The sequence below is a fragment of the Arvicanthis niloticus genome, chromosome 9, assembly GCF_011762505.2.
Source record: "Arvicanthis niloticus isolate mArvNil1 chromosome 9, mArvNil1.pat.X, whole genome shotgun sequence".
NCBI classification, from domain to species: Eukaryota; Metazoa; Chordata; class Mammalia; order Rodentia; family Muridae; genus Arvicanthis; species Arvicanthis niloticus.
Window position 1 is genome coordinate 46,906,458 of NC_047666.1, and position 25,171 is coordinate 46,931,628.

Sequence of the window (25,171 nt, forward strand, 5' to 3'; positions counted from 1 at the left end):
TCTCTCTTGCCCAAGTCCATGTTGGTGGAAAAAAAAGGCAAACAATTTTTCCTTCTCCCCAGCCCTCTTCTCTGCCTCGGTTCACTGTCCCTTTCTTTTTGTTTCCAGCATTGGGCACTTTGTGTTTCTCCTGGGTCTCAGCAGCTCATGGTGGGAGGAATGTCTGTTAGAACATTTAGTTGCTGAGCAGGCCCACTCTTATCTCATTCTCTTGGTGGATTTTTAGCTCCTGCATTTGAAAAGCAATAAATACCTAACTGTGAATAAGAGGCTTCCAGCCCTGCTAGAGAAGAACGCCATGAGGGTGACTTTGGACGAGGCTGGAAATGAAGGCTCCTGGTTTTACATTCAGCCATTCTATAAGCTACGCTCCATCGGAGACAGCGTAAGTGAGGCTTCCCCTGGAAAGCACTCCATGCCACGCTTCCAGCTGCCACTGTGCTTGAGACTCGACTAGGAAAGGTTTAGAATTGAAGCCACAGGCATATGAAGAGATCAGATCGCCATGGAAACTAGTGTTTGGGAAACAAGGAAATGAGGAGTGAAGTGTGACCTAAATACAGTCGCTATGTTTTTCCTACCGGGCCTCTGAAAAAAAATCCTATTACCTCAGTAATTTTACCACAAAAACATCCATCCCGAATTAATATCTTGGTTAAAGATCCCTGGCCATTCCATTTCCATGAGTGCAACAGGAATGTTCAGCTATTTTGGAAATACTGATGGATGGAAAGTGGAAAAGAAACAGCCTTAGTAGGGAATGAGATTGTGTTCACCCTGTGCTTCCTGTGTCAGTGGCAGGCAGTGTCTCCATCCCCTCCTGCAACTGCACAAAACCCCTGGCCTGGGACTTTAGACAATACAGAGCCACAGGAATCCCTTTATCAAGGCAACTGAGAACACTTCTGATATTTGTAAGTTAAATTAGTCAGTCATTACGTGGGCACATACTTAATGGTGAATATATGTTTAAATGCTATCAGCTATGTACTTGACCTTGTTAAGGTTCTAAAATAGATGCTTAAAAAAACAGCTAAAAGGAAATTGGCACCTTAAGCAGCATGAACTGTTCTGGAAATACTTACACTTTACTTAAAACTAGGTATTGACTGACTGATTTATTTATTTATGTATTTATTTATTTATTTTAGTAATGCCAGGTTATAGAAAATTTAGTCATATATTTCTCCAAAATGTATCATTCTCAAAATACACAGGTTTTACCTCATAGGAAGACAAACATTTCTTTTGTTTCCTTTCCTTCTATTTCCACCATTTAAAGCAAATGCAGGGCTGAGGAGATAGCTTGCTGTGCAAGCCTGAGGACCTGAGTTCAAATCCCCAGTGTCCACATAAAAGCCAGGCTTGCCTGTGTATGACTTTAACCCAAGCATTGGGAGAACAGAATAGGCAAATAATCCTGGAAACCACTAGCCAGCCAGTCTTACTGAGTAGGAGACCTTAAGTATGCTGAGAGAACTTGTCTCAGGGACATAAGGTAGAGAATGATACAGGTTGTTCTACATCCTTCTCTAGCCTCCACATGCACATCCACAAACATACAATATATAACATACATATACATTATGCAACACACACACACACACACACACACACACACCAATACCAATGTACCTGGTCCAAGTTTTGTTTTCAGTAAATCTTACGTTTTCTGTCATTTAATCTGTAATCTATGACTTAGTTGAGAGTATACTATGAATAATTATCTTTTAAAAAATATAGTTTTTCTCATCTGTAGTAATTGACTAATTCACACTTCAGTGGTTTAAGGGTGTCAATTTAAATCATGGAGTAGAATATAAAGTATCAGTCTGTGTTACACATAAGGGTAGGTATGGGTTTCTGGACAGACACATTTGTTTAGTTATACACTATTATATTCAGCTGTCTGTTGCTGGGGGGCTGGAGAGATGGTTCAGCAGTCTGGAATTGCCTATAATTTCAGTTGCAGGGAATCTGAAGCCCTCTTCTGGCCTCCACAGGAACTTCAGATACACATAGTATACATACAGAGAAAGTGAGCACTCACACGTACTCGCAATATAAAAATAAACCTTAAAATGTAAAAGCTGTCTATTGATACACACACACACACACACACACACACACACACACACACAGTATATATTCTTCATTCTTTCAAACACAAAGACAACTCAAATAGTATCTTGCTTTCCCCCAAATTGAGTTGAGCTTATTTATACAAGTATCTCAACTGAGTAAAAAAAAAATCTTTTTCTTAGTGTTCTGGATCAACTCATAAAGTATCAAAATATAACCAGCAACAGTTGTGCACTGAAATCCAACCTCAGCCTTCTTTCAGAACACAAACCATGCCTGCCCAGGTTAAGCTGTAAAAGGTTACACGTGCTCCGATCGCCCTCCCAGAACTATGGAACTGTATCTGTATAGGTCCCAGTCTGCCTCCTAAAAAGCTGTGTTGCTCCTTCCTTTCCAGGTGGTCATAGGTGACAAGGTAGTTTTGAACCCTGTCAATGCTGGCCAGCCTCTACATGCCAGCAGTCATCAACTGGTGGATAACCCAGGCTGCAATGAGGTAAGGACATTCAAAAAAGTTGAATACCCAGGATATGGGTGATGGTTGCACCACAGAAGCAGGCCTTGTGGGGAAGAGTGTGTGTGTGTGTGTGTGTGTGTGTGTGTGTGTGACTTTAACAGTAATTCAGGATGCTGCCAGTGTTTCAGGAGAGGAGCCCAAGGCCCACAAGTGGCTGGCATGAGGTTTTGTAGGTCTGTACATGGGTAGTGAGCTTGATAAACTTTGCATCACTGAAGAATCATTCTCTAATTGATTAAGCCTGAAAGTACTACTTTCACCATTTTGTTTTTCCTAGCTGGAGGAACACTTTTTTTTTTTTTTTTTCAATTTGACTCCCTAAGGAAAGTGTCTTATTGTAATTCTCAGAAGGTTACATTACAGGTTATTTGTAGCCTTGCTAGAGTATCTTATTTTCAGCTGTACATCTGCCAATCTTTCTCTGTCTCACTAGGCAGTTACAGACACAGGATTCTAAATCTCTTATGCTATGATGTCTGTCTCATGGAGAGGAGTGAGCTGTGGATTGTGAAAGATGTGAATTCGTATCTCAAACTGCGGTCCCTGAGCTCTGGAAATGCAAATGACTGACTTAATATCTCTGTGCATCAATTCCTAGTCAGAAAGGAGGGTCTAGTTTTGTAGGGTGCTCTTGAGGAGAACGTGAGGTGACTCCTGGAAATAGTAATTGTACTAATAAGGCCTCTTGCTGTTAGCGATGACCACTGTTGTTTTCAAATGTGTGCACTGGACTAATTCTTGCATCAGTATCTCATTCCACTTTACAAAGTACTTTATTTCATTTGGACTTTACATTTGCGGCTAGAGAACCAGAGACTCAGAGGAAAGAAACCAAAAGGGTTCCAAAAGGGACAGGAAGAAACCAGGGCTTGAAGCTTCAGGTCAGACTTGGAGCATGTGTACTGACAGGTACAAACGAACCATTTGTTAGCCAGCATTTCTTCCTCCCCACGTGCCTTTTCCGGTTCTTTCTTCAGGATGTGTTAGGTACTTTTCTCATCGCCATGACAAAGTCCCTGAAAAAAAAAAAAAGCAATTAAAGGTTTATTGTGGTTACAATACATGCTGGGGAAACAGGTGGATAGGAGTGGAACAGTTAGGCTATACACACCTCCATAGAACAGGAAGCAGAGAGAGAGGACAGTAAGGCAGGCCAGGTTACACACCTCAAGGCCTTCTGTTCTAGAGACCAACTTCCTGCAGCTAGGTCCCTCCTCTTAAAGTTTCCAGAGTCTGCCAAAACAGCTCCACCAGCTGGGGACCCTACATTCAGACACACGAACACGCAGGGGACATTGTAGCTCTCTGAACTATATATAACAAGATGTTTGTACTGAAGCCCAGCTGGCCTTCCTGGCTGTAGTGAGGAGCTTTGGGGCTGTAGGACACAGTTATTCTAGGAGCTATGTGAAAAGTTAACTTTGATTTGTTTTTTAGGTCAACTCTGTCAACTGCAATACAAGCTGGAAAATAGTGCTTTTCATGAAATGGAGTGACAACAAAGATGACATTCTCAAAGGAGTAAGTGGGACTCTTCCTGGCATGGTGTTCTTCACAGAGTAGCAGGTCGTCTCTGTTTCCAAACCCATTTCCCCCCTTCCTTCCATCTTGTGTTGACGTACAGGGTGATGTGGTGAGGCTCTTCCATGCCGAACAGGAGAAGTTTCTCACGTGCGATGAGCACAGGAAGAAGCAGCATGTCTTCCTGAGGACAACCGGCAGACAGTCAGCCACATCAGCCACCAGTTCCAAAGCCCTGTGGGAAGTGGAGGTAAGGGGTGAGCCAGGAGAGGTGAGGGGAGCGACTGGGGATGTGTGTGTTTGTGGGTGGGTGATGGAGTTCAGGTTCAAACCTCTGCAGCTGTGTTTCTAAATCATACCAATTCATAAGAATAAGAAGACATGGCCCAGGGAAGCAAGCACACCGTGATGTACCAGATGGATATTGCATGGTCTTATAGAGAAAGATAACAGCTATACATTCTTTCCCCAAGTCACCAGAAATGGCTTTTTCTTCCTCTTCTGTTTTTTCTTCTCCTTCCTTTCTCTTGCTTGTTATATATGTATATTCCCTGTATATGACAGGTAGGCTGGACTCATGAAATCTCCACAATATAGTACCTAAACAAGACCTGAAGAAACACCACCACCTGCTGACATGCCTTTGTGGATAGGGTGGGGATTTCACGTGACCCCACCCCTTGGTGAAGAACTCCAGGCAATTAGTGGCTGCTGATAGGTTATCCAATCCTAAGTGGTCAGTCCTAAGCATGTATACCTATGAGCCACACTGAATTAACTCAGCAGGTTAATAATAACGATGATAACCATAATGAACTGAAAATAGAAGAGGCCATGGATTTGAGAAGCGTAGGGGCAAGGGAGGAGTTAGAAGGAGGAGGGAAATTACGTAATTTCAATTCTCATGCATGAAATTCTCAAAAAAAGTAAATAAAAAAGAAAAGCAGCAAGCATCTGCATAGAAGGTATACTCAGCAGAAGGGCCTGGGTGCCAGGAGGGTTATTCCTTGTGTTCTGGAGGAGGTTTGGGGTGACAGGAGAGGTATTCTGCAAGCTCTGGAGGTTTTAGCAAGAAAGAATGAATTGATGTGGTGAGGATCAAGGTTTCCTAAATGACAATGAGTGATCCCAATCCACTGGTCACAAACCAAAAGCAAAAGTCATGATGTGGGAAAGGGGGAGGCAGAGGGGAAGGGCGGGGGTTGATCGTGAACAACCGGAGATTTGAGAGCAGGCTGGAGGTGGTAAACAGAGGGTACTAGATACAAGTACTAAACTGTCAAAGAAAGGACCTGAAAGATTGAATTAGCATCTGACTTGTGTTTCCTAGATGATCTGCATTTTGGAAGGGAGAGAAGTAGGGTAGTTTTTATCACGTAAGGGAAAGGTTCGGAACTGGAAACAGCCTTGGCACAACACTGAGTAACCTGGCTTTTGGAGCGACACAGGATGCACACAGGAAAATGACCACACTGGAGACCAGTGCCTCAAATTACACCTGCCAAGGCTGCAGGACATTGGGAATGTCCCTCTTAGTCAGGGAAAAGTCTTCAAAGGTGTTTTGAGTAACAGAGTTCACAGTCAACATGCTCTTAGAGAAGGCAGTGATTCTGTCCTGAAGAATAGTTTTAAAACCTTTGTTTCCCTGTTTGCAGTGTCTCATAAATTTGACTCTGGCGTTCCTTGTGCATGTGTGTGCTTATCCTGCCAGAGTTCTTTAGGTTTCTTGACTTGTGTGGGTATGTATCACTAATGATGTGGGTCATTATTTCTCAGGTGTGCTCTCAGCTTTGACCAACGCACCCTGACAGGAGTTGGAACATTTAATGTCATCTGACTGAGTTAGTGGGTCACCTCCTTATTGCTTGACAGTACAGGCAGGAGTTCATAATTCTTTGAAGGACACCTAACTGTAACTTTGTTGAGTATATAGGATTTTTTGTTCTTTTTAGGAGAAAGCAGTTTTGTTCTGTTGGAGTTACATTCCTGTGAATCACTTTGGTCCTGTGGGGTTTCATTTTCATGCATTACTAGGTTGAGGGAGAACAGTTTATCTTGTGAGCCTCCGTGGTTAATGGTAAATGCCCAACATGGTCCACAAGATCTCTCTGCCAAGGTTTGTCAGTCAGAACCTATGGGAACTCTGGGAGTATTAAAATTTCAGTGCGTGTTTATATGAGGCACATTCATGTGTACATGTATGTGCATGTATGTGAACAAAGCATGGACTTTGTGTGTGCATAGGCAAGTGTTCTGCCACTGAACTATATATATTCCTGTGCCAATCTTTTTTTTTTTTTTTTTTTTTTGATTTAATAAAATTTTATTTTCCCAAATGTACAGCTGATTGAACCTTTTCATGCATCTTCACCAGCAGTGGGGGCGTCTCCACCCTTTGTGTTTCTGGTGTAAATAACTTGGGCTCTGTGCTTTGAAACTAGCTTGATAAGTCTTTTACTAAGCAGCTCCTGAAGGGCTGCCCTGGCCAAGGAACCTCGAATCTTCAGTCTCTCAGAGACCACAGCTGGAGTAATAAGCTTATAGTTGGGAACTTCCTTACAGAGTTTGCAGCATGTAGCTTTGTCAAACAGGATGAGATTGTTCAGCTTGTCCCGAACTTTGCCTTTGGACCACTTCTTTTTTGGCCTTGCCACCAGATTTATTTGCTGAGTCTTTGTCTTTTTTGGCTGACTTTCTGACATCTTTCTTCTTCTTGTCATCTTTGGTTGGCATGGCAAAACTCAGAGGGGTGTGGACCACTGCACCCTCGCTAAGATGCCAGGGAAACAGGAAGCCTGGTGGGCCAACAATCCCAGAAACCTCTGCCTCCTCCACCAATCTTAATCATTTTGAGTGATCTTATGGGGTCTTTAGGTATTGGTGTTTTGATATTAAGTCCAAAATGTATACAAATTTCCATAACTTTCTCCATATGTAGCATTATATCTTATAGCTCTTCCCCCCCCCCAAACTCTGACTTTTTTACCCCATAGTCCTTGTACTTAGATATATTCTTGCTGGGCTGCTACACCTATTCTGAGAGACCACAGAGATGCATCACTTCCTGAATATCAAATGCATGTGCTTCATACATCCTTCCCAATTTTCTCCTTCACTGTGGTGCTGTCATCTGTATGCTTCAGCACACCAGTTATGTATGTCAATTGTACTATCATGGCTGTAAGGTGAAGCTTCATGGTAAATTGCCCCAGACACTCCTTGCTGTTACATTTGAGAGCACAGGTCTGCAAATGTGTTGCAGCACACAAGTACATGTGTGGAAAAGATCTCTGAAATTTTATTTTATCAACTTTTGCATTTTGTGGCTGAATTTCAGAATCTTTTTGCTCTAGGTAACGGAAGTGGCTTAGCACTTGCCATGCGAGCATGAGGACCTGGGTTCTCATCTCCGCTTCCACATAAGGGCTAGGTGCAGTGGCAGAGACAGGCAGATTCTCAGATGCTTGCTGGCCAGCCAGTCTAGTCAAAATGGAACTCTCCAGGTTCAGAGAGCGCAGTGGAGCAAGATACCTGAAGTCAGCCTCTGGCTTTTACATGTGCAAGCACAAGATGAATGCATGCATGGGTATGTGCACACATGCACGTCCATATACACAACTAGCAAACGAGCTTTATCTTCATTAGTATAAAGGCTGAGATTTAAATAATGTTTCAGTTCTTATTCCAGACATTTTATGTTAAGTAGGAAACAGTCCCTTCTATAGAGAAACATCAGTTCATAATTCTGTATCTCTAAATTGAGATGTTCCGTCTTGAAGTTTGATACAGCTTTGTAGAAGGGTGCTGATGCCCTAGTAATACCACTAGTAAACTGTGACTTGTCAATGTCTCCAGTTTGGTGGCATTTCATTGTGGGCTGACAGCTCCTCCACACCTATTAACCGTCTTCACTCTTGCAGGTAGTCCAGCATGACCCATGTCGGGGTGGAGCTGGGTACTGGAATAGCCTCTTCCGGTTCAAGCACCTGGCTACAGGGCATTACTTGGCAGCAGAGGTAAGTAGCTGCACATGACTTTCTCTCAGACTGTGAGTTCACTCTGATTATTGTTCTTCACTCCCCTGTAGCAGCTGGGCACCTGGAAGCTCAAGGGTGCACTCAGCCCCCGGGCTTCTCCTTCTACCTTTCTATGTTCTTCTCTCTCATTTCTCTGGAAAAGGAAAGTTACAAATGACTGACATACTGTGAGACTTGCCAGGGCTCCTGACCAAGATGGAGGGAGGAGAAAGTTAGAACATAATGCTGCTGTGGGTTTGTAGGGCAGTTCCCTGCTTTCTGTTGAATGCCTCTTTGCTTATAGTCATCCGACAACCGCACGCCTACCACAGGTGCCTGATACTGCCTGCATTGGACACGTGGCCAATAAAATCAGAAGCATTGAAGTGCATGGAGAACTAGAGCATTCCATAGAGAAATCTGATTTCTCAGGGCTTTATGGGGGAGACATGGGTGTCATCAATCTTATAAGAATATCATGAATCCAATTAACAAATTATTTTGAGACAAGGTCTTATTATATAGCTCCCACTGACCTGGAACTCACAGAGATTCACTTACCACCATCCCCACCCCCAAGTGCTGGGATTAAAGGCATGTGCCACCACCACCACCACTACCACCCCCCACCCCCACCCCCCCACACACTCTTACTTGGGCCCTCAAGTTAACTTTTTGAGTTAGGGCCTCACACTGCAGCCCAGGCTGGCTTTCAATTTTCCATCCTCCTTCCTCAGCCTTTTATCTACTGTATTTAGCTTATGAAAGGTTCTTGAGGAAAGGAAAGACTTGGTGTTGAAAGATGGAAGGAATTTCCATTTTAATTTTTGTATTGAATTAAGGGACATCCTGCTGTGTAACTGATGTTGAGTTTTACTCTGATCTGAGGGAAGATGTACATCCAATCATATTCACATTCTAGTAGTACATCAAAAGACCCCCTCTGTTGTCTGGCTCCACTGGCTCAAGATTTCTAAGGATTTGTGTCAGGATCAGTCCTGCTTCTGCCATGGACCCTAGGAATTTGGATTCTAAATGTACAAACTACCTGGAGTGTCTTGATACTCGGATGAACTGATTATTTTGAAATACTGAAGAACCAAACATAAAGAAGTCCAAAATTGACATTTAAAATGGGATCTTAGGGAGGAAGAGACTCATCTAGGCAGCTTTGAAAAACCTTTGATTCTGAGATTGAAGATTAAGGTGGTTGTCTTTCCTGTTTTAAGGTAAATGGAGCTCTTTCTGGAGACCTAAGCAGGGCTATCAATGACTGTGTGTGGACATTATCTCTATCTTAGGCTTTTTACTGTTGCTTTCCTAGTGAATTTGTTGTGTTTTCCTTGTTTCCCCTCAGAGCTGAACTGTCAACTAGTGATTGGTGGATTGTTCTGTGTGCACTGTAACTGTGACTTGTGTTGTTGTTGTGGCATGCTGGTTCTGTGAATAGGGGAAGGGACACGTTCTTAGCTGTTCAAGGATGGCTGTGGGTGTTGACATCTCCTGCAGATGGGTCCTGATCCTTGAGAAAGAAATGGCTGTTTTAATTTCCTAATGATTCTTTTTCATCAGGTAGACCCTGACTTTGAGGAAGAATGCCTGGAGTATCAGCCCTCAGTAAGTATAGGCAAGAGCCTTCTTGTCTTTGTCCGGTAGGGATAAGGCCAAGTAATCTGGAGCTGCATTTAAGAAATGTCAAGTGGCCTTTGAGTGTTGGGGAAGGGGAAGATTTAGGTTACCTTCACCAAGGTCTTGTTCTGTGCTTCTCTTAAAGAATGTCATATCCTCCTGTGGTCGTGATGGCTTTCCTGTATGTTCGGTCAAGAGTGTACACTTCTAAGTTGGAGAAGTGCATATATCTCTTGGAATATTTCTGGGTGGGAGATGGTGGTGTTCCTTATGAAAGGTGGCCTCTTACAAACAGTTGTTTCTTCTGCTGTTGACCTTGATCTGTACTCATCCAGATTTTGAAGTGATAGTGCATAGTATCTTTTCAACTGCTGAGATAACACATGAGACCTGGAATACATGTCCTCCAATGGGACAATCAGGTCCCTCTAACTTTGCTTTTTCCAAAGTCAAAATAACGTTGGGTCCTGATGTGATTTGGAATTTTAGTGCAAATGGATTTAGCTTTGGAGAAATCATGACCAAGTAATATTGATTTGTTCATACCCCAGGTAGGGGCTGAAGAAAGCATTGGATATGTTTGACGGACATAGGATATCCACAAAATGGTTCTATTTGCAGAGTGCGTGGTCATGCTGAATTCAAACCAAACAAAATGCCAGACCATTGCTGTCTGTTTGACAAGTTAGTAAATGTGCTGTTCTCGGTGGTTGGTATGGTAGTTAGACTCAAGGGTACTTGTTTTTCTAATAATTTTGAAATAGCACATCATGGAGGGGAAGTAAGGCAGAGATAAGTCCAAAGGAAGGTGCTATGAATCTTGAGTTAATGGTTAACTTTCTAGTTACGTTTGGGTAGAGGGTTGCCAATGAAAGAAACTGAGCCATTGTAGCTGAGGACTTCTGGCTGTGACTACATAGATTTCTAGGATTTTATAGGGACATCTCCTCCTCTCTGTCCCACAGGGTGCCTGGGACTCATCTCCATCTTCCCATTGCCTGTCTGTCACCTTTACTTCTGCAGACAAGTGGAAAGCTTGTCCTCCACAGCTAATCCATCTTAGGAATCAGACCTAATCCAGCTTGCTGCTAGTCTGAACCCTTGGCTTGGCTTTATTTTCTTGTTTGACATTTCTTATTCTTGGACAGTCTTTATTTGAGAGAAGAAATTACCATGTATGGCCTCAGCGCTGCCAGCCGAGCTATCACAGAGGAAGTCTGACCTTTGGCATGAATATAAAGCATCGCTTATTAGAAGGGGAGATGATGTCTAAGTGAACCATGGGTACTATGGGAGATAGCACTGTTTTATTAGATTCTGTATATGAAGGAAAACAACATTCACAGTGTAAGATAAAGTGTGGTGCTTGCAAGCCCAAGGAGGAAGAAGAAAGGCAGACCTTTATTTAAATACCAGACTTAACCACCAACAACTTGTACGATCTTGAACAAGTAACTTTCCGTCCCTGAGCCTCAGATTCCTTCTTTGTACCAGCAACATTTTCACGTTGCATAAGATCAGTAGGGACTTTAGTGTGCTCACATCCACTAGGTCATCTTGACTTCACAAGAGTTAGGAAATGCCTGGGTGAGGTCTAACATGATGTATCTCAGGTTCTTTTGGGTTCAGTGGTCTTTCTGAGTCTCACACTTCCTTATGTTAGTGATATACCAACAGGCTGGGTGTGGATCGAGACAGCATTGCTCTGGTGATCCCAAGATTTCTGGACCTAGGACGCACATAGAGAATGAGTGTGTAGAGTGTGTCTTTCTTGTATCCAAGAGACTTGAAAAGCACATCATTGGTCTTCATTGGCAGGTATTAGCCTTGAGAGGGCCCTGCTTCCCTTCTTTGGCTATTTAGCTTGGGAAATGAGAAAGTAAAGTCTAGAGTCATAAACCTGGGTGAAAAGCATCCTCTTCTCATCTGCTTATGGTTTTCCTGGAGGTTGGCATCAATGAAGAGGTAGACCTAACTAGCTGTGTGGTGCTCCTTCTGAAATTAGTGGTCACTTGCCTGGCCCAAGAGCAAAAAGCCAACCCAAGGATTATTTTCTGCTGCTCTTTGCACATGTGCCTTTCTTCCCACTAGATGGCATATGCACACCAAGGACCCTGCTTCTGGGTTCCCTGCATGTTAAAGAAAGCATACTGAAGGCAGTTTTCCTCTGGATCTGCTGCCATCTCTGGACTGTCGCTGCCTGTAACCAAGCCCTTGGTTATAGTTGGTTCAGACCATGTGTTGAGAGTGGTGTGTAGGACATGTCACAGGTGACACGAGTTCAAAGAGAACAGATGTCCATGGTTTCTTTCCTGAATCAAGACACAGAATGTTCTTGTTCCAGATGTTATTTTAATGTAGAGTAAGTAAAATGCCTCAGATTTTTAGGTTCTAAGAGAATTTCTTAATTGTGGTTTGATTTTTGATACAGAGTCTTCCTATGTTGCTCAGGTAGGTCTTGAACCCTTGGGCTCGAGTACCTCCATGATCCCCCAGCCTCCCCAGTACACCTGCTAGCTGAGACTACAGATCTATGCAAGGCTATATATATATATATATATATATATATATATATATATATATATATTTATTATTTATTGGAAACAGAGGTTAGATCTCAGCTTTGCATAGCTGTTTTCTTACTTCTTTCCCTTTGCCTTTGATGTGACTTTCTGCTCTCGATTACAGTATTTTTATCTATGTATTTGGTCAGGAGGTGATGTTTCATCCAGAGAAGAGCAAGCCAAGGATGAGGAAATAGTATTTTCTCAGCAGGTGTAGGACACACAGTTGCACTAGGAATGTTAGTCATTGAAAAGAATTGCGTATGGTCACTGAGAGACATTGTAGAGTCCATCTGATCAGTCATTCAGGCTAAAGCCACTTGCTAACATTGCTGGCATGTGGCCTTTGCTTTGGAGACGCAGGACACTTTCATTGTTAATCAGGTCTTACTGTGAAGGCTTTTCCTTCATTTCAACCAAATCCCACTGTAGCATGAATGACCCTTTGCTTCAGCAGCAGCAGCAGCAGCAGCAGCAGCAGCAGACTTCTTAATCAGTGCCCAGTGTGTTCTTTTAAAGCTAGAGTGACTTGACAAACTATATACTGGAATTACCAGTAAGGGACACTTGGATTGAGGCCTATTTCTTCTTCTAGGAAGCACCTGTGTCATATTTTTGGTAGACAACCATTACTGTATTTTTGCACCACCACAGATAAGAAGTCTGACAGGCCACGTTTCCTCCAGCACATCTCTGCTTCCCCACGGTTGCGTGTGGATGTAGCTATGTGGAGTGAGGGTCTTCGGTAGCTCTTTTCGCATAGTCATTTACTGTTGTCACGTCACAGTGCTTGAAGATTTTGTATGACAGTAGAGAATGAGTAGCCTCGGATCAGGTGGCCGTGGTCACTGTGCAGGGCTACTCTGAAACTGTGGTCCTTCTCCTGCCCGCCGCTGACACTCACTGTTTCTTCTCTTTTCTTCCCGTGGACTGGACTGGTGATGGTAAGGGAGGCGGTTACCTACAGAGCTCCTCACTCCACACCTTTGCCCACAGGTGGACCCTGATCAGGATGCATCTCGGAGTAGGTTGAGAAATGCCCAAGAAAAAATGGTATACTCTCTGGTTTCTGTGCCTGAAGGCAACGACATCTCCTCCATCTTTGAGCTAGACCCCACAACTCTGCGTGGAGGTGACAGCCTTGTCCCAAGGTATGATTTTAAAATTCCTTCTTCCAAGAGAATCAGGGCTGGTCTCAATGGCCTGAATGCAAAGCAACATGAACTTTTCTTGAAGCACTTATGACAGAGGTAGTGAAGCTTTTGGACTGGCTCTAACATGACACCGAGATTTATATGGGTCATCAGTGGTAAGTTGCTGATAGTTGGGTAAAAGGTACTATATTTATGAGGCCAGAGACATGGCTCAGGGGTTAAGAGGGCAGAGGATCCAGTTTTGGTTCCCAGCATACATATGGTGGCTCTCAACTCTCTGTACTCTAGTTCTATGGGGTCTGATATTCCCTTCTGGCTTCTGTGGGTACTGCATGTACAAGAAACACAAACACATGCAAGTACACATATACATAATTTTAAATTATTATTTAAAATGCACTGTGTTTGGGCTGGAGAGAAACACAGGATAACAGGCTTGGTATTCAAGCTAAAGGACCTCAGTTTGAGTCCCTATAACCTAGGGTATAATGAATGTAAAAGATGAATGTAAAAGATGTAAAAGCCTACATCTGTAATTGCAGTGCTTTACTGACAAGATGGGAAATAGAGACAGGAGAGTGCCTGGAAGCTTCTGAGCCAGATAGCCTAGTATATCAATGGTAAACAAGAGACTGTCTCAAGGTATGGAAGATGAGAATTGACACCGAAGGTTGTCCTTTGACATTTGTATTCATGCAGGTGTACACACACACAGACACACACACACACAAACACACAGACACACATACCATTTAAAAGTGCTATGTTTAGGTTAACAATCCATACTATAAGCAGTTCAGTAACTTCACATTTTTTCCTCCTTCCCCAAACCTAGGCTGTCTCTTAGTTAACTGGATAAATAATTGAAGAGAAAAATTTAAAAAGTAAAAAATCACTGTATGCATAGTAAGCTTATTTAAAAAGTTAAACCAGTGTTCTTTTTCATGCATTTCATTCAACTATTACTTATGTTGCCTAAGAATGTATTTTCATAGCCCGGCAGTGGTGATACAAGCTTTTAATTTTGGCATTTGAGAGGCAGACACAGGTGGATCTTTGTTGAGTTTGAGGCCAGCCTAGTCTAGAGTGAGTTCCAAGACAGGCAAATCTAGACAGAGAGACCCTGTCTCAAAAAACAAACAAACAAACAAACAAATATATTTTTAAATTGTGCTATAAATGGAAGAGCCAGTCTTTAAACAAGTTTTGGTATTGTGTTAAACAAGTTTGGTATGTGCATGATGTGTGTAATGGATGTTCGTGCCCGTGCAAGCATGGTAACCAGAGGACAGTGTTTCTCTAGGCTGTAGGGCTCAAACTCAGATGCCATTCTTTCTCTTTTCAAAAATTTTTAGAGTTATGTATTTTAATTTGATGTGTATGGATTTTTTGCCTACATGTATGTCACTGCACCATGTGCTTGCCAGCTGCCCATAGACTTTACAGACAGGAACCAGACCCAGCCAGTGTTCTTAACTACTAAGGCATCTTTCCAACCTTCTCCAAGTGACATACTTGTGCTACTATAATTGCTTTATGTATTGAATCATCTCAATGGCTCCCAAAGCCACTTATTTATTTATTTTTTATTTGTTTGGTTATTATTTATTTTGAGGTAGGTTCCCAGTTTGTAGCCCCAGCTGGCCTGGAACTCACATAGGTCTTCCTGCCTCTGCCTTTTAAGTTTTGGGATTAAAAGTGTGTACCAACACAACATCTATTCTTAACAAAGTCAACACCAATATTATTCATTGAGTTCCAAGTACATGTGAAGCATAGTGCTAAGTAGTTAGTAGATTCATCTTACATAATTTATAGTTTTGTCATGTTTGAAGCCCTGTGAGCTAGGAGTAATATATCATTTTATAAAGAAACATTGAGACTCAGAGAATTTAAGCAGTGTCATAAGTCCTGTAGCAGAGCCCGTTTGGTAAATGTCTGGGACAGAGTTGCCTCACAGTGATCAATCCATCTCACTCACCCTTCCACTCTGCATCGGGCGGCTGATGTCTCACTGGTGGCATTTACTGGGTTTTTGTGGGGACCCTCACTGAGGATGCCGTTGTGTTTCATTGTGCCTGCCTTGCCATTTTCCTGCTCAGCCTGAGGGAGACTGGGAAACTAAGCATCACCCCTGTGTGATTGCTGTCAGAATTCAGGATCCTTGACTTGTGCTCACTTGCTATTCCTGTCCCTTCCCAAAGGGAGAAGTGTAAGGCAGTACCCACAGAGAACAGAACCTTACAAGGCAGGAGGCCTTTGTTTGCTATTCAGCCAGATTCCTAGTTGTTAATCTCTGCTGGCTTGTTAACCCCTTGAAAATCCGAGGGAAGCTACAGATGTCCATCTGGAAAACCCCAGAGGTATACACAGCTTTCTCCTAGATCTGTAACCTGTTATTGTAATTACCTTCAAAATTGATCTTGTGCAGGTAACCATAGATACCATAACAAGCATGTCATGGCCAGAAGTCTGCATTTCCCAGCACTCTTTGCCATTGCCCAGCTCTCACCATTCTTGTGCTTCCTCTCTGTATGTTCCCAGAGCCCTGGTAGCAGTAGAATTAATTACAGATAGTCCATTTAGGCTGAGCACTCAGTCTCAAAAACTCAAAAACGTTGCAGTTTCAACGATTTTCCATTTTATCAATTCTGAAGATTAGTGATTTTTCTTAGTATGTCAGGAAACAAGGGAGTAACCTTTATAGTCTGTGCTGAAAGATTGTTAGGCTACTAAAGAACTGAAAGATGTGATTTAAAATATCACACTGCCTGTGAGAATCTTTATTGCATTCCTTGGCAAAGAGAGAATGAGGAACTAGTCAGCCTGGGACCCCAGTGGCTTGGAAACTCCCATAATCCTGAGGAAAGAAAGTTTACTTTTCTATTCAGCTGGCTAGGTGGTATTGCTGGTGGAGGCCCCTGCCTGTGTGTTCTGCTTCAACATTCGTTACTACTTCCTGTTGGCCACCTTTCTTTGTGAGCAGGTGTCCTAACACTGGTTCGAACCCTCAGTGAGGCAAGGACTTGCATGCAGCCTTGGAGGATAAAAGCTCAGGTGTGGTCTGCAGGTGTGTTCGCGTATGATCTTGCTGGATCTTTACCATGACATCCTTTTCTTCCTTCTTGCTCTTGGCTGCCATCCTCAGAGCCAGAAGAGAATAGCGTCTCTTATTCATTGATCGTGTGAAAATTAAGTAACCTTAAGAGCAACACATTCCATTCTTCGCATAGTAACACTCTGCAGTGCAGGAGCACCATTGATGGAACACGTGAGAACAAAATTTAGCAACACTGGAGTATTAGGATGCCATCATGGCTCCATATGACTATTTGTGTTAAATTGCAGATTGCAGTGTTTAAGGTTAGACACATGGACATCAGTCAAATGGTACCAGGAAGTGCATTTTTCTAATAGTCAGTAGATAGAGTGCTTCAGAGCCAAGAGGGATGATGACTAGTCCTTTATATATTGAACCAGATAATAAAATTGCAGTACACATAGTTAGATATTTTAAATGAGCACTGGGAAAGCATCTACTTGTGCACTTATCCAGACAACATGACTTTTGAGCTAAGTATTTGGAATTCTTCAGCTTTAGAAGAATTGATTGAATGTACTTTGTATCTTTGATGACATTTTTCATAGAACTCTATGGAATATAATTATCCAACGAAAACTATGCTCCAACCTTTGGTTACCTTCTGAAAATACAGAAAATGAATAAAACTCAAATAAAAAATTGCAAATGCCTCTGTTTAATATTTTGTCTACATTGTCCAATTCATGCTAATCAAAGTAAATAATACTAGGGTGGCCCTCTTCTGGCTTAGAATGTGAAGAAGCGTGAGAGCAAAGAAAACTAAGGTCTACTGAAGACACAGGTTTAGCCTAGTCTTCCCATGAATGTGGTGTGGTGTGCCTGGGTCCTAAGGTACTCTTACTTTGAATGTTTTCCACTATCCCTTTTGTCTCTAGCACACCAGTGTCAAGTTCTAGTCCAGAGTCATCTGTTTTCACTGCCAGTGTTTTCAGGATTCTGAGTCCTCCTCGACTGTCTCCGAACCACATGCTTTCTAGTGCCAGCTTCCTGTTGTTCTGCTTGCGTGGTGTGCTCTCACCCTCTCACTAATGCAACAGCAGGTTCTTGAAGGGCAACAGTCCTTCCAGTGTTTTCTGCTACTTTAGAAGTGAAGCCGAGTTGAAAATTGTTTTAAACACGATGCACTTGCATCATATAAACAAACCATAATAAAATGATTTTTTTTAGGTCATATAGAACGACAAAGAGCAAGTAGCAACTATATATAATTTAACTATCCAGAGGGAATTGCCTGCACTTAAGATTCTGGCTCATGGAGGTTCCAACAGGTCTCTGGACACATATATAATGTGATTTTTCATACATGAAACCATCAGCTATTTTGCATGATCTTAGTGGAATTCTGTATTGTGGAAGTGATTTTAAGTAAGTTATTATTATATGTCATCATTATGAGAGACCAGAATTTCTTACCCTGTAACGGACTGTCTTATGAGTCATTACATGGTACAGGTTTTTTAATCTTATAATACTTGAGTGAACATCTTTGTAACACATGTTGCACCTGTGCTGCTGTTTCTTCTAGAAAAAAATCTAAAGTTGGAGTTGGTAAATAAAAGAAAACATATCTTTGTGTACTTGTATTCCTTTATCATGTTATTCCAGCTAGCAGACTCCTTTCTAGAATTGTGACTAATTACATTCTAGCCAGGAATGCACAGGGGCTGGACTGCAGCTCAGTGGTATAGCTTGTGTTTAGAATGTCAAGGCCCTTGATCAATCCTGTGACTAAAGCAAGATGCCTGCCATTCATTTCCCTAAGCTCTTATAATGACTAGCTCTTCTCAGCCTTGGGATCTTAGAAATGTCATAGAATAAAAATAGCAAGTCATTCTGTCTTAATTACATACTAAGTTGAATGTTATCAACAATTGATATTTATCATTGAAGCATTGGCTGTGTCCTTTCCCAGGATTATATTTTTGTTTCTTATTGACTAGGAACTCATTGTGTGTATGGATCAGTAACTTTTAAAATGTGTGTGTAATTTTTTTGTTTTTTCAGGTTTCTATTTTAGCTTGGTCAATGATAGTCTTGTGTGAACGTGTAAACACACACACACACACTTCCTCTATAGAAGATTCAAATTTTTGACCATGTAATCAAATTTGCTCTCTTCGTTTTAATATTTAAAGTTGTACTTTATTACATACTTTAAAAAGCTCTCCCTGCCCACAAAATAAATATTTACTCATCTTTTCTTCCAGAAATTTTATGATTTTACCCTTTTCTTTATTGATCCTTTTGAAAATTTTAGTTATTAACCATTATGACAATACACAGTAGTTTATACCCAGTTTTGTGCCTCTGTCTCAGGCTACTTCTAGTATTTATTCACAGGATATTGTTCAGAAATATCACATATTCAAAAACCTTAGCGTCATTATGAGTTCTTTTTATTGTAAGCATATTGGTGACAGGAACCACTGATTCCCAAGTACATTCTGCCCCGTGTCTATAGTAGAGAACTATTTTGGTAGCCCATTGCCTTTGGACAGGATGTGTTCTAACCAATGGCTGTAGAGTAACCCAAATTTCCCTGTGTCTGATCATTTTCCTTGCTTCCCTTTAGGAACTCCTACGTCCGTCTCAGACACCTGTGTACAAATACCTGGGTTCACAGCACAAACATCCCTATTGACAAGGAAGAGGAAAAACCTGTGATGCTGAAAGTAAGTCCAGAACCTGGCTGTCTCCCTTAGTCTCTGATAAAAGGGCTCCTGGACAACAGGGAGGGAGAAATGGAACTTGAGAGTATTGCCCTGTTGCCGTATTTCTTTTAGCTTTGATCAGAGTATAGTCATGACCAAACTTGAAGTGATTTAAAAAGAAAAATTATTCCCAGGGATTTGGGTGAAGCAAGCTTTGACAATAACCAGACCTTTTCTTTTATTCTACTAGCGTTGAGCAGTTCTCTATATTTCATGTGTAACATGACTTTGGCTATGAGAATGTTTGCTTGTGTCTGAGATAGTTGATATCTTGTTGATTCCCCCCTCCACATCGTTAGTATTTTTTCCTTCAGCCTACGTGAGCAATATACACATATATATGTATATGGTGTGTGTATATATATATATATTTTCTCTAAAAGAGTTTTTCCCATCCCCGTTTATTGACACTCCTTTTCTCCACCAGTCACTAAGCTTATATGGCATGAATGCACCCAGGAGTTTTCATTTTAGAATTTTATTTTCTTCTATGGGTATTCTCAGGTTCATAGAAAAATTGAAAGACTGGTACAGTCTCTCTGTTCTGTCAAGTCAGTAATTGCCATTTTCCATATTTACATTTTCTCTATTAATGAAACATTACTTAATTATCAGAACCTTACATCCTCCCTTTGACCAGGGAGGCTGTAACATTACAGTTGTTCCTGTTGCCTGTATTCACCAGCGTATTTATTTCCTTCTGCTCTTTTCCTTTCTCAGTGTATAGTGTATACTCTCACAGATAACTCTATGTAACACAGTAGTACTGTGCTCAAGGAATATACACAATGCAGATATCTCACCATACAGTGAAAATAGCTCTATATAACACAGTAGTACCATGCTCAAGGAATATACACAATGTAGATGTCTCACCATACAGTGTACCCTCCCAGGAAAATAGCTTTATATAACACAGTAGTACCATGCACAAGGAATATACACAATGTAGATGTAAAAACAAACAAACAAACAAACAAACAAACAAAAACAAACAAAAAAAAACATACCCCGCTTTGCTACCTCACCAGTCCCCTCCCCCAACTAATTTTCTGTTTGTAGAACATTCTTCCAGAAGTGTTCTGTGTCTACTTGATATTAATGCCAAGAGAACTTCAAGTTCCTTGGATTGCCCAATATCCTGTAAACAAAGTGTTTGATTCACATCTTACTTTCCCAATCAAGATTATCCTACAACCCCCTTGCCTTTTAGATTGGTACCTCTCCCCTGAAGGAGGACAAGGAAGCATTCGCCATAGTTCCTGTTTCTCCTGCTGAGGTTCGGGACCTGGACTTTGCCAATGATGCCAGCAAGGTGCTGGGCTCCATCGCTGGGAAGTTGGAAAAGGGCACCATCACCCAGAATGAGAGAAGGTGAGGGTGCCCTGCGTGTGCTGACACAGCAGTTCTCACTGGTGGCTAGACTTGGAAAAGCCCTTGGGGAGCAAGAACATCAGAACTCTGAAGAGCTCTGGGTGAGAGGGGCAGGTCTAAGTTTTCACAGGCGGGTTCAATTTCTGATTTCCAGAAATGGGCACTTTTATTTTCACATGTGTTCTGTTTTGTTTTAGTTGTATTCTGCAGCTCAATTAGTCTCAGCTGTGATTTCAAGGCTGCTGGAAAGTTCTCTTCTGTTTACCTTGTTCTTAAAGCCTGGACTTTTCTAGGCAAGGCTTTTAGCCTATAGAAGTTTGGACCCTGTCTTTAGCAAGCTCTGTCTCTTAAGGTCTGTCACGAAGCTGCTTGAAGACTTGGTTTACTTTGTCACGGGCGGAACTAACTCTGGCCAAGACGTGCTTGAAGTAGTTTTCTCTAAGCCCAACCGAGAGCGGCAGAAGCTGATGAGGGAACAGAATATTCTCAAGCAGGTCAGTGAGCCTTGATGTGCTTTGGGGTGGGCTCTGTGAGAAGCCTGTGGGATCTCTCCTCATCCAAAGAGACATGGATGATTCTCATCCTGAAGACTTACAGTATGGGTTTTTTTTTTTTTTTTTTTCAAGTACTGAGTTCTTAGAATAGGTTTAAGTGTATAGCAAATGTAAGTGGCGGGAGAATTTCCTCTGTTCCTCTGCCCCAGGGTCAACATCCTGCAGCAGAATGGAGCATTTGTTGCAGGAGGGACCATAAATAGATTCATCACTATTAACCAAGATCCATACTTTATGGAGGTGTACATGGTTTGGTTTTGACATATATATATATCACAATATCATTGCCTGAAAAATTCACAGAGTATTTTTGCTGCCCCCAAATTTTCTGTTTCACCCTCTCATTCGTTGTTCTTGACCAGGCCTTACACCCACTCCTCTTCTCTGTGTTCTGCCTTGTTCAGACCGCCTTATAGGTGGCATTATGTAGCTTGCGGCCTTTTCAGCTCTGTAAGGCTTTCCATGCCTGCTCATGGCACAGTGCCTCAGTCCAGGTGACAGATATCATACTTGCTGAACATGAGCCAAGGGAGCGCTCACCTGTTAGGTGCCCTAGGGAATGTTCAGGTGGCACCTTTACTGTCTTCAAAAGTAATATAATGTGCCATATTTCCTTATGGTTTCTTCAGATGTTTAGGGAATTTGCAGTATTTGACAATCTCAGAAGGCCTATATTAGCTCTCAGGGACAGCTTTAGTGATCACTTCTAGATATTTCCAACAACAAGGAGTGTGAGTTTACAGGAAGTATCTAGATGACATTTGTAGGAGTCAGCTCTCTATCACTATGACAACACAGCTGGAAAAAAATAATCTCACAGAGAATAGATCTATTTTGTCTCCCAGTTGCCAGAGTTTCAGTCCATGGTCACTAGCCCTGTCACTCTTGGCCTCTGGTGCATGACGGTGGGAGACACGTGGTCTGCTAACCCCTGTATGGAGGGAACAGAGAAAAGCTTGTTCCTGTGACTGTGCCTTTCCTATGAAACCCATTTAGCTTTGAATCTGCTAGTGGCTAAGACTCACATCTCAACACTGCTGCATCAAGAACCAAGGTTTTACTGTAAGCTTTTAGAGGCCTTTAAGATTCTGAGTATGGACAGTATTAACTTCAGTAAGTGGACAGATTAGAGGAGAAGCATGACAAATCAAGGTGGAGGATGCACCCTGAGCGCACGCCTTGTTCTTCTCTAAAGTTTCAGGGGATTTGCTTAGTTATTCCTTAGAACTTGCTGGTAACCAAAATGAAAAGCGAGACGAGTTCCAATCCTTCTTCCTGTTGAGTTATGATAGGTGAAATTTATATTTCAACAAGGTTTGAAGTCCAAGAATGAATTGCACCCAGATGTTGTGAAAGCCAGAGTAGAATGTGCAAGTTCATTTCCACAATAGCCATCCCTTGAGGGGTTAAAAAAGTGTTGGTCAGTTACATATGGAACTGTTCTGATGTTTACAACTGCTGTCTGATTTAATCCTTAGAAAACTTAAGTTAGACACTATGCTTTGTGTTCTCCCATGGAGAGAACATGTTTACTTTGGACATGATCTACACTGTTACCCAGTGTTCCTGAGATCCAGTTAATTTGGTTGATAGCAAAGAATTACATTCATTTTGGTCCTACTAGGATTGTAGGCCAGGAGGCATCAAATCCAGCAGCCCTCTGAGAGCACTGTCAGTTTTTACGAGATGATAGTTGTTTTTATAGCTTAATCCACAAGCAGACTGGCTAATTGCACCCTGTTTGTGAAGACCTGTGGTTGGTGTGGCCAAGGTCACACTGCTTTACAGGAAAAGGGTTGGATAGTCTCATGAAGCTAGGCAGATAGTTCCCAAACTGTTATAAAACCTACTGAATCTCCTCCCAGGAGTTGCAGGCCAGCTCAGTGTTTGAGGGCGGCCTATACCTGTGTGTGCATGCAAAGACACTGAGTTCAAAAGTTGAACTGTGGACATGTGTGACACCTGACCTAACAAGTCCTCACAACTTCACTTTTAGTGCCTGGATCAATGCTAATCTGTTTTGATTCTGTCCCTGGCAGAAGTCATAAAGATGTGTGGTTTCAACCTAAATCCTTCCCCGCACGATGCTGAACAATGCTCTGTCCTGTGTATAGGGACCGATAAATGAGTGGGTGCCCAGTCCAGCTAATTGACAGATTTAGGTGTCAATCTCTTGACGTGTTTGGATAGAGAAACCATTTCATATAATCCTGCTGTCTCTATAGTTGTGATTCTTCCTGGAAAGAAAGTTAGAGTTTAAAACACACAGCGATGGCTGCCTGTTCTTTCTTTTTACACACAGATCTTCAAGCTGTTGCAGGCCCCCTTCACGGACTGTGGGGACGGCCCGATGCTTCGGCTGGAGGAGCTGGGGGACCAGCGCCATGCTCCTTTCAGACATATTTGCCGACTCTGCTACAGGGTCCTGCGACACTCACAGCAAGACTACAGGAAGAACCAGGTGGGGATTAAGATGGACAGGGAGTGATTGTTGGTTTCCTCCCTGAAGTTCACGTGCCTTTCTCATGAGTTTTACCTGTTAATGCACCTTTGCATTTAATGGATAGAGAATAGTCCACTGTTAAATTCGCCCATAAAAGGAAAGAGATGGTTGGCAAGCACATGTATCACAGAATCCTTGAGAAGGATATGGGAGAAGCATCACACAATAACTTGTAAATACATGTCATTTTTCAGATGTCAGTTTTAAAATATAAGAAATATACAAGCTACTGAGAATTCCCTCTTGTGAACACATTTCAGTGAAATTTTTATTTTTGAGTTTGATGTTTACAATTACAGTATATGTATATGGGATACGTGTGTGTAGTATATGTGAATGTATTCGTGAGTGTATGCATCCATCTACCCTCTTGCTTGTTCCCCTGAGATAGGGTCTCTCACTGAACCTGGAGTCATACTGCTTCCAACACTATTTTAACAATAAATCAGTATATTAAAACTGATATTGTACATTGAAAATACCCACATGTAGATTATAAGGCTTTCCTTGCTGACATTGTGCAGTGGGTTTGGTAAAAGTAAAGGATCTGACCCCCATTGCCCTGAGGTAGAAGGCTGAAGATGCCCAGGGCCCTTTTCCTATTGAGCCACAGGTCTCAGGCCCTGCTGCTAGTTTTTCCTAACGTTTAACTTTATTGCACTGTCTTCTCATCTCTCCTGTGGATTTGTGTTTCTTTCCCTAAAAGGAGTACATAGCCAAGCAGTTTGGCTTCATGCAGAAGCAGATTGGCTATGATGTGCTGGCGGAAGATACCATCACTGCCCTGCTCCACAATAACCGGAAGCTCCTGGAAAAACACATCACCGCAGCAGAGATTGACACATTTGTCAGTCTGGTGCGAAAGAACAGGGAGCCCAGGTGAGGCAGCAGAGGAGACTCAAGAGGATACCTCTATGCATCTAAATGTGGAACTGTCCCTGGTGTTGTGTATTAGGCTTGCTGTCCTAGAGACAGGCAGCAGTCAGTTTCCGGTGGCCCTGTGATGTGTAGCGGCAGGAATGCGGTACTGGACCCCTTTCTGTAACCCCAACTTTAGTGTTTACCAGTGCTTACCTCTCTTTTCTGCCCAACTTTAATTCCCTCATTTGCTAAATGAGCAAGGGTAAATACCTGTGAGCTGTCAGTCACATGACACATGGTAAAGGACATTTGTTTTTGCTCAGTCATTGTTTAGCCTGTGGCTCTCAGAACTCCTGCCCATGTTGTCACCATGTTCTTTGTTATGTTTGGTTGTCTCCTGCATGCTTTCCTGTATCTGAGCGCGTTCTCCCCACAGATCTGCTCCATTCCCTTTGACCCTTCCCTATCACTTCCACTTTCTTCTCCCTGAGATTTCAGGTGACATGAAAAGCAGTTCACAGTACAGTGTCATCAATCGTCAGAGCTGCTATAAACATGGCTAGTCTTTATGAAGCTTCACAT

The 25,171-nt window shown here is 42.2% G+C and overlaps 1 protein-coding gene and 1 pseudogene across 1 annotated transcript in view; one reads left to right on the top strand and one right to left on the bottom strand.

Annotated features, from left to right (window-relative positions):
* Positions 1-25,171, top strand: part of Itpr1 (inositol 1,4,5-trisphosphate receptor type 1) — a 320,805-nt gene that overhangs the window by 129,128 nt on the left and 166,506 nt on the right. The window contains exons 7-18 of the mRNA XM_076940207.1: positions 227-385; positions 2,480-2,578; positions 4,037-4,120; positions 4,224-4,370; positions 8,041-8,136; positions 9,709-9,753; positions 13,326-13,480; positions 19,159-19,258; positions 20,511-20,671; positions 21,024-21,165; positions 23,528-23,686; positions 24,435-24,607. Of these exons, the coding sequence (XP_076796322.1) occupies positions 227-385; positions 2,480-2,578; positions 4,037-4,120; positions 4,224-4,370; positions 8,041-8,136; positions 9,709-9,753; positions 13,326-13,480; positions 19,159-19,258; positions 20,511-20,671; positions 21,024-21,165; positions 23,528-23,686; positions 24,435-24,607 (1,520 nt within the window). The remainder of the gene's footprint in view (positions 1-226; positions 386-2,479; positions 2,579-4,036; positions 4,121-4,223; positions 4,371-8,040; positions 8,137-9,708; positions 9,754-13,325; positions 13,481-19,158; positions 19,259-20,510; positions 20,672-21,023; positions 21,166-23,527; positions 23,687-24,434; positions 24,608-25,171) is intronic.
* Positions 6,478-6,853, bottom strand: LOC117714721 (small ribosomal subunit protein eS25 pseudogene; annotated as a pseudogene).